Source organism: Amia ocellicauda, chromosome 2 (assembly GCF_036373705.1).
Source record: "Amia ocellicauda isolate fAmiCal2 chromosome 2, fAmiCal2.hap1, whole genome shotgun sequence".
NCBI classification, from domain to species: domain Eukaryota; kingdom Metazoa; phylum Chordata; class Actinopteri; order Amiiformes; family Amiidae; genus Amia; species Amia ocellicauda.
The window spans coordinates 62,177,437-62,186,631 of NC_089851.1; the positions used below are offsets into that span (position 1 = coordinate 62,177,437).

The 9,195-nt window shown below is 40.8% G+C and overlaps 1 protein-coding gene across 1 annotated transcript; it reads right to left on the reverse strand.

Annotated features, from left to right (window-relative positions):
* Positions 1 to 1,325: 1,325 nt before the first annotated feature.
* Positions 1,326 to 7,898, reverse strand: LOC136712820 (5-hydroxytryptamine receptor 5A-like). The gene is made up of 3 exons (XM_066689612.1): positions 7,817 to 7,898; positions 3,209 to 3,962; positions 1,326 to 2,072 (listed from the first exon to the last, which is right to left on the reverse strand). The coding sequence occupies exons 2-3, from the start codon at positions 3,899 to 3,901 to the stop codon at positions 1,740 to 1,742; spliced, it is 1,026 nt and encodes a 341-aa protein (XP_066545709.1). The 5' UTR covers positions 3,902 to 3,962; positions 7,817 to 7,898; the 3' UTR covers positions 1,326 to 1,739.
* Between the last annotated feature and the right edge of the window lie 1,297 nt (positions 7,899 to 9,195).

A 9,195-nucleotide genomic window follows, 5' to 3' on the forward strand; every position in this document is an offset into this window, starting at 1 on the left:
CTGGTATCAGATTAGCATCCGTTTATTGCAGTAGCTCACAATAATCCAGTTTGAGGAGACCATGAGAGACATATAAATATTGATCAGAACATATAAGAATAATTCCAGATTATCTTCATTTCCAAGAGGTTTCTTAATCTATATTGCATGTAAAACACAGTAAAGAATACAGTAAAATGAATGTGTGTGTAGCAAACAAGGATAAAAACAATTTGTCATTTAAAATGTTCTTCTGGCAGTTTTAGATGATGACACCCAAACAATAGTATGTATAATAATATGATATTAATATCCATGGTTGACTCTTAAGTGCCAATTACAATTTGTCATCTACCTGTGCCAAGTCTGTTTTCCTTCTGTAATCCAACTAGTTTCTAATCATTCATAGTTATACAAAATACATTTTACATTCATGACATTACTTGTCATTTAGCTCTTATCCAGGGTGACTTACATTTGTACCCATTTATACAGCTGGGTATTTTACTGGAGCAATCTAAATGAAGTACCTTGCTCAAGGGTACAACAGCACTGCCCCACCCAGGATTTGGGCCCACAACCTTCCAGTCATGAGTCCAGAGCCCCAACCACTACTCCACAGTACATTCATGTCATTCAAATTAATTACAAATTACAAATGTATGCAATGCCACTACCTACTTAGGAAATTGAGTAGTTTTGGGGTCAGAATATTCTGAGATGGTATATAAATCCCTGATTGAGAGTGTACTGTCATTTAACATCATTGCATCCAGAGTGTTCTGGATGATGACTTGCATCCCTTGTACTCAGAGTTTGAGATGTTAGCTTCAGCTATGTGATATAGGGTGTCTGTGTCAACCAAAAATGTATACAGGAAGTGTTTTAATCTCACTGCAATTAGCTTTCTTAACTCAAGGTGATTTAAAATAGTATTTTAGAATGTATTTTAATGTATAATATATTTATTGATTGTATGTATTGATCTATATGTGGATGGATTATATTTTGTTGTGTTTTTCATCGAGTGAGACCAAAGACAATGTTCCATCTTGTGTGGACAATAAAGTATTATTGTATTGTATTGTATTTCAAATTCAAATACTCAGGATAAGTGATACAAAAATGAGCGATGCACTAGATCTGAGTGAATTCCTGAAGGCAGCGATTCTGTTAGTAACGCATAACTTAAAGCACGTAAAAAGGATTGAACAGGGCCATTTGCAATGTATTGATGCTTTGACAGAAACACTGCGCACTCCCTTATTGAAAACTATACTGTGAAAGGCTAAAGGTGCACAAATCTAATACAACAAAGAAGAAAGCAGTGACAGAAAACAGAAATTATTTTTATTTGCAGCAGGTTTGTTCCGCATAACAGAGATTTGAAGATCATGTTGCCTTGAGTGTTAAAACAGTGACCAAGGAGCAGTTGATACACGGGAGCCAAAACAAGAAACCTTACACAGTTGTTCTGTTCGTGTGGTTGTGTATCGTTAAAAAAATAAACTCCCTATAAAAATGAGAAGATTGAGTCTGAAGGGTGGACCGCTGCTAGCATACAACACTCGGGTGGAAAGATGACAAAGCTGGAAAAGTTATTCTTGGACAACTAGCAGTGCGTTCTCTGAGAAACTGCGGCATGATAATTTCTGAAAACAGTTGGGAAAGTCCTTGCCCAAGTGTGTATGAGTGTGTTTGTGTGTGTGTGTGTCGGGGGGCATTTATAAAAAGGTCTGGGCAACGCGGAGGAACTCTTCTCAGCGCTGGCGGGAGAAGAGGTTCCTGAAGGCATTGTTGTAGTTCTTGTTGAAGGCCGTATAGATGAGAGGGTTGAAGAAGGAGTTGGAGTAGCCGAGCCACAGGAAGATGCTCTTCCAGATGGGAGGGATGTCGCAGGAGCAGAGAGGGTTGATGAGCTCAGTGATGAAGAAGGGGATCCAGCACAGGACGAACACACCGATCAGGATGCCCACCATGAGAGCGGCCTTCCTCTCCTTCTGTTCTCTCCACGTGTCCCCGTCCGTCTGGAAAGTCACGGTGGCATGGCGAGCCGTGAACACCATCTGCGGCTGGTGGGACACTTCTTTCACCTGCGGAGGCATCGGTAGAGAAATAAGCAACCGGGGGAGAACAGGCCTTTGCAGGACTGAGATCGTGCCCAAATTAGAGTGAGGAGAAAACCTGGGAAATATGCAAACTTGGCAAAGCTTAGCCTTAACAGAGCATGTGAAGCAGACATTGTGTGCCAGCTCTTTCAAAAACTGCCACAACAGGAAAACTCACTAAAAGTGTTTTTGACTGGAAAATAATAAGAGCGAGTTCAGGGACACACATGAAGGCTATCACAGCTGTGATGTGCTGGGAGTCGCAACGCATTGAATAATAATTATAATAATCGTAAGTATAATTTAATAAAATTACATTGTACTTTCACTGGAAAAGTCTGAAGAACAGACATTTGTTTTTTTCTAATGAAGACCAGGTTTGTGTTCCACTTTAATGGTTTCAGATTTGAGATGCAAACACGATTTTTTTTCTTATGCTTGTACACTAAACATTACTTCAGAGAGGACACAAAATGTCTTGGAAGTTACTTGTGTAAGAGAAGAGGCATCCTTTATGCTTTGCAACTCGGTACCTCTGCTTCTCATTTGTCTTTTCTCTTGTTAGTCCTTTCAGATTAAAACATTGTCAGTTTATGTGTTCAGTTATGGAACAAGAATTGCATCAGTGAAAAAGACTAACCTCGTTTTCTTACCTTAGAAAGAATATCCCGAAATAAATACTGAGACCTTTGGGTCACTGTGGTAATGATGTGTGTGTGTCCTATAAATATGCAAAGCCTCTGGGCATTTGAAGTGCATGTGATTATAATTTGTTTTGCTTGCTGTCTGGCTCTTGTTTGTAGGACTGTCCATCATCTCCTTGATAATGCTGTACCGTGCATTATTGATTTTGACTTGAATCTCATTGAACTGTTCCTTGAATTGCCAATTACAAACCCAGGACTCCAGGGCATTTTTCCATTGGATGGAAGCAAGGACAATCTGGTAAACAACTCCTCTGTATCGTGCTGGTTTTCATAACTGTGGATTGGCAGGGACTTGGGATTGGATCTAGCCAGAAAAGGTATGCCTGCACTGTGTGCCAGCAAACAAACAAACGAATCAATATATCAATGCATTGGAAGAATAACGTTATTGTACAATCGCCAACCAAGCGTTACCTCCACAACTTCAGCCATGGGCGTGATGCTGTTCGATTTTCGGGATCCGATGCGGAACTTGGCGGCTTTGTAGATCTTCCAGTAGACGAAGAGAACCACGCAGAGGGGCAGGTAAAAGGCCCCGAAGGTGGAGAAGACAGTGTAAGAAGGCTCCTGACTGACCTGGCACTCCTGGCGCGGCTCGGAGTAGGTCTCCCCCCAGCCGAAGAGGGGCGACAGGGAGATGACTGCCGACAACAGCCAGGTCAGGACGATCATGATGTTGGAGATCCTCTTCCTGGTCTTCAGGGTGTACTCCAAGTGTCTCGTGATGGACCAGTAGCGGTCCAGGGCGATGGCCGTGACGTTCCAGATGCTGGCTGTGCAGCAGAGGACATCAAAGGAGATCCAGACCTGGCAGAGGATGCGGCCGAGTCTCCACCGCCGGCCGTTCAGCTCGTGCACCAGGCTGAGGGGCATCACGAGGGCGGCCACCATGACGTCGGAGATGGCCATGGACGCCACCAGGTTGTGTGGGACGCGGTGGAAGGTCCGCACACGCAAGATGGTCACCAGCACAAGCACATTCCACACGAAGGTGGCCACCACCAGCATGGCCAGCAGCGTCAGGGTGAGGACGCTGAACACCGAGAAGGGCCGGTAGAAGTTGCCCTCCCCCAAGCTGTGGTTGGCCGACACGTTATTGAATGCCATTTTCCCGCCAGTATAGATGTGTCACAGCGGCGCACGTGGAGATTCTTGAAAAGGATTCATCCTGCAAAGTTTGAAAGGACAGATTCAGTTTAAGTAGTCTGCAGCACAAGCTCTCTTCTCAGGAATACACACTCATTAAGGCATTAGTGATGGTTTAAATTTACTACAAGGCAAGGATATCAGGAGGTGTTTATTCTCTAGGAAAAACTGAAAGAAGTGTGAAAGATAATTTGAACACTCTGGCTTCAGAACAGTGAAATTAAAGAATAAAGGAAAAAGAGAATTAGTCTTGTTTTCAGGAAGTAAAAATGCAGGTGACAATACAAATATTCCCTGCTTCTTCTGAAAAAGAAACCTTTCTAATCAGCATTCTCTTGATTGTCTTGAAACGTGACTAAGCCAGTTAAAACGACAGAGAGAGAGAGGAGTATTTCCCATTGTTTACGTATGAATCATTAAAACCAAGTCTTATCCACCAGAGTTGGATATCTTATCTAACTTTTAAATATATATACATGTCAATATAAAAACATATTTTATACTGTCTACAAAGCCTTTGTTGTGTTTTCATTCTCACAAACTGAATTGCAGACAAAATGGACAACCTATTCTGTTTCTCCCTCTTTATCGGAGGCACGTTTCCTTGGTATTACACGGTATTCCAGGTCACACATAGAAATGAGGTTTGAAATGTATTTATCAGCGCCCTGGAAAGAAAAACAACCCACCCTGTTCCACCATGGCTCTCACATGCCCTGCGATCGTGCCTGAAAACACATTCAATTAATTTCAATTCATTTCTGCTCGCATTTTCAAATGATTTTCCATGATTTAGTAGGCCTATCGTTTATGGATGGTTGAGTTCATCTCCAATTTAAACCAATTATTCTCCGTACAAAGTCACTCGAATGAGGCCGCTGGATTGAATACGAACCAGCAGTGTCTGCTATTTCGGACCATAGAGATAGTGAGAAGTTCATAAAAGGGATTTGAGCATTTTGTGAGCCTGTCCCCCCCTCCACAGAGACAGATAATGTAACACTGCAGCGACTGGGAGCATTTTGAAAGGCTCACGTTATTTGACGGGGAACTGACCAAACGAAGAATAAACTCAACATCAGCTATTGTACCTGACTTTCATCTCTCTTAATTACTGTTAAAACCCAAAGAGGGAATATCTCTGTCTAATAGGTGTGTAATTAGTCTAAATAAAATGAAAGGTAATGCAGTTTAACTCTTGCCAGACACTTGGACTTTCCCTCACTGACCAATCATGGTATGACCTTGAGAAAAGGGTTAAAAGGCTGCAGCTCAAATATGCTCTGAGGACTGAACGCACATTAAGAGGAGTGTATACAGTGTAGAAACAATTGCAGTCAAACTATATATTGTTTTCACATCCTTCACTTGAAATTAAATTCGTATATTAGTGTAGTATACAGCTTTCATTAAACTATACTTAATTATCAGTAGTGTCTTTTCAGAGTCGGAAGGACATTGATTGTCTAGGGCAGGGGTTTTCAAACCGGTCCTGGAGTACCCCCTGCCCTGATGGTTTTTGTTCCAACCTAGGTCTTAATTACTTAATTGAATTGTATATTGCTTTGTTAGGCCAATCAAGGATTCAATTAAGCAAATTAAGACCTCATTTGGAACAAAAACCAGCAGGGCAGGGGGTACTCCAGGACCGGTTTGAAAACCACTGGTCTAGGGAGATGGTGTGTGTAAACCTTTGAGTGCAATTTCTACGGCGCAGTAGACAAGTTTACAAACTCTCTCTAGGGCTGAATCAGTGTCCGACAAGACAGTGGATAAATAAGTATAGATTAATTAAAAACATATAGTATGATTAAGCTAAATGAATCACAAAATAACTGTTTTAAATGAAGGGCTTAGATACTTTGAACTAAAAGCATATGTATACGTACATACATAGTCTTTAATAGTACTTAAGTTTAGGAAGGGACCAGTGTTTGAGATTAGATGAGCTAGCTATTTTTTTAGTTTTTTGTCTGTCTGTTTCTTTTGATCGACCCAAGCACTTTATATAATAAAATCAGCATCTCCTCACCAACCTATAAAACGAGCCCAGCCCTGTGGCCATCCCCCCACTGCGCCACAATCCACACATACATAAACACTGCCACTGGCACGAAGGTGAATCAAGGTAAAAAGCATGTAAATTTAGTGTTTTCCCCTCTGCTGCTGTAACCAGTAAGACGAACACCATATTGTATATTGCACTACACATTGTCTCCCTGTGGCAAGTCTGTGAGACGTTGATGCATTTCTTTCAATTAGGAGGAGGACAGGGTCTGCTGCTGCTTTCTCACCCAGCATGATCTCAGGTGGCAGCGTCTCATTCGTCAGCTGGTCTATGCAGTGTGCCCGACAGAAGCATTTAGGTCAAATTTTCAATTATGGCTCGTTATTCAACAAGGTTAATGGGCACTTTATGCAGCCAGAGCTGATTTATTGCAGCAGCCAATAGCCTTTGAATATGATAGATGTGTTTTTTAATTATGTTATTGTATAAATATACAGATCCCAGGAAGGTGAAATTGTCAATAAAATATCGACCCATGCATGGATTTTATCATTTATTTTCCACAGTAAATAAGGAAAATAAATTAGCTGATTATAGCTGAAATACACTGCAACCCTGCTTTCCAACACAACGTTTATGAATGTGCATGTGTATGCCTGTGAGCTACTTCTTTATTTTATACCCTTTAAATGTTAACAGTAGTATACCAGGGTAAAACCACAGTACAGGGAAATCATGCTACACTACAGTGTGAAGAAGCATAGGATAGTATAGAGTAGGAAATGAGTGTAAACCATGATACAAATAATGGAAAACTATGGAATGGCAAAGAACATGCATAGACAAAACAGGAAAACTCAAATTTACTGTGCATATGTGCGGTAAAGGCACGGTTCTTAGAAGCAATGACCATCTACCTATAAATAAATCAGCATCTCTCTTAACACATGACGCACTCCACTTCCCATTAGTGAAAAAACATTGTTACCAAACTCTTGTTGTGTGTAAAGAAATCCTAAAGTGGCTAATGATCTATTGCATTGAAATTCTCTTATTAATTGTGTCAATGATGAACCTGAATATGGACTTTTCAAACACTGCCTTATACTTTGAAAGGTCATTATGCTACATTGTTTGAAGGTACCATTTGAATTTGAGAATTAATTATCAAATGCAAGAAAAAAAATGTGTGTGTGTGTGTGTGTAAAAACACAAGTGCATGAAATAATCATAAAAAAATATAAAAAAAAGAAAGCTGCAGGATGAGTTTAATTAGCAATGTTACAGAATGTAGCGATGTCACAACAAGAGCATCGTGTGCCATCAGATGTGGCTGTGCTGTGGGATATTGTTCTCATTCAGGGAAGCAGAACTAAACAAATACAAATATGCAAATCAAAGCTGTTGCTGAGCTCATAAGAGCCCCCTTCCTCAGCTACACTTCTCAGTTAACAGCAGGTGAACAAACAGAAAGTTGCAGACTCCAGCAGTGCGGTGGGCTGAAGACTTGTCATTGTTATTTCACATTTACCACATTCATTTCCTTATTTTTTATGGCTTGCTCCATGAGACGGACACGAGAGGTTCCTTATCGACCCAAACTAATTGATTCATAGAGGTAATGATCTCTGAGAGATTTTGTCCTGACACAGAGTTTATCATAGAAGTTATAGCCACTGACTCTGCTGATTCCTTACAGCAATCCTCAAAGATAGGGTCAGTGATAAATCCCCCTGATTGATGGCAGACTTTTAAATCAGAATTGTGTGATATTCTGTTGCATGATATTAAAAGTAACAGTTGTGTGTAAACAATTCCACTAGAGTATCTTATCTTTTGAGGTAATGTAAAAATGCCTACAGACATACCGTACTACTAGGTCTCCATCCTGGGTGTTCAGTTCTCACACATCGCCTGCAGTCGGCCAGCTTGTACAAATTACAGTCATTAGTCCTGACCTGACCTGGAAACATACAAACCAGATAAGCCTAATTAGCTCTTGTGGCTCAGACCCTTTCTTCTGCTCCGACTCAATTAACCTGTTCACACAGGTGTAATGCACACTCACAGAGCTAACGTATCCATGCACTATGATGCTAATTAGACACACATCCCTTTCAATATTTTGGGTTTCAGTTAAATAGAGTTCAGTTTTGGTAAATGTATTATTATTATTTATAACAGAATTCTTGCAACAGGTTGTATTTGGCAGTACTTTGGCAGACCACAGTACTTGCCAAGCCTCTCATTACATGCAGCTGTATATTGGCAGTATTGGTTGTCCCAGCAAGCCCAGTTCGTTCGCAGCAACAGTGTTTCAATCCCATGTAATAAAGCTGAGCCAAGTGGAGGCTTGTTAGAAGCAATGCTAAAATAGGAACGGCCGTCTTGTTTGTGTCCCGTAACAGGCCCGTAACAAGAGCTCCAAACCGATTCACTTCCAGATGAGAACCAGCTTGCAAATCTGGGATGACGAGAGTCGTGTGCCATGACTGGGTCACAGCATTCACTTTTCTTTGCGTTACATGACAGAATCTGTCTACTTTCAACGGCCCTAAAAACGTACATCAAAGCGCACGAGTGGGTACGAAAGGACCTCAATTCCCAAAGTACAAACCTTCACCCTTACTTTACTGTCAGAAGTTGCTTTCTACTACTACTTTGAATCGAAACGTGACAGGGGTCAAGTCTGTAATTTGCGATTCAAGGGCAGATCAGAGATTTGATTTGGTCACCTTAGCGGCAGTGAACCGCACGTAATAGTTTTTTCAACGTTGGCTTAAATTCCACATTTTGGCTTGTTTTACTTGTCTTGTTGTCTGCAAACCTTGAGTCTGCTTGAGTCTGCAATCCGCAACGACAACTTTGGTTGGAAAGAAACAATTTCTGCCTAATTAGTCTCTTGGACAGTTACTACAACTTGAGAGCAGAATGATCTTGTGGGTTTATTGTACAATTTAAATTTAAATTAGCTGGTTTTCACCTTTAGTTCGCAGTGTTGTTGTTGTCGTTCGCCACTGGACAGCCAGACAAGCCAGCAGAGCAGTCGCCTAGCTCAGCTCAACTAAGTATAATTTTTTCACGTGTTTACTAGTTTAGCTAAGATATATATATATATATATATATATATATATATATATATATATATATATATTGCACCTGTATAGTAGTAACAGCAGCAACTGTTTGTTAGTTAAGTAGCGACTTACTTAGCACACTTTGTCCATAGTTTGACACGCAGTTTCTG

Bases quoted from the DNA above. Each gene is read 5' to 3' on its own strand.
- LOC136712820 (XM_066689612.1), bottom strand. From the start codon at position 3,901: ATGGCATTCAATAACGTGTCGGCCAACCACAGCTTGGGGGAGGGCAAC. The intron at 2,073-3,208 runs GTAACGCTTGGT...ATGCCTCCGCAG, and splicing joins CCATGGCTGAAGTTGTGGAG to GTGAAAGAAGTGTCCCACCA.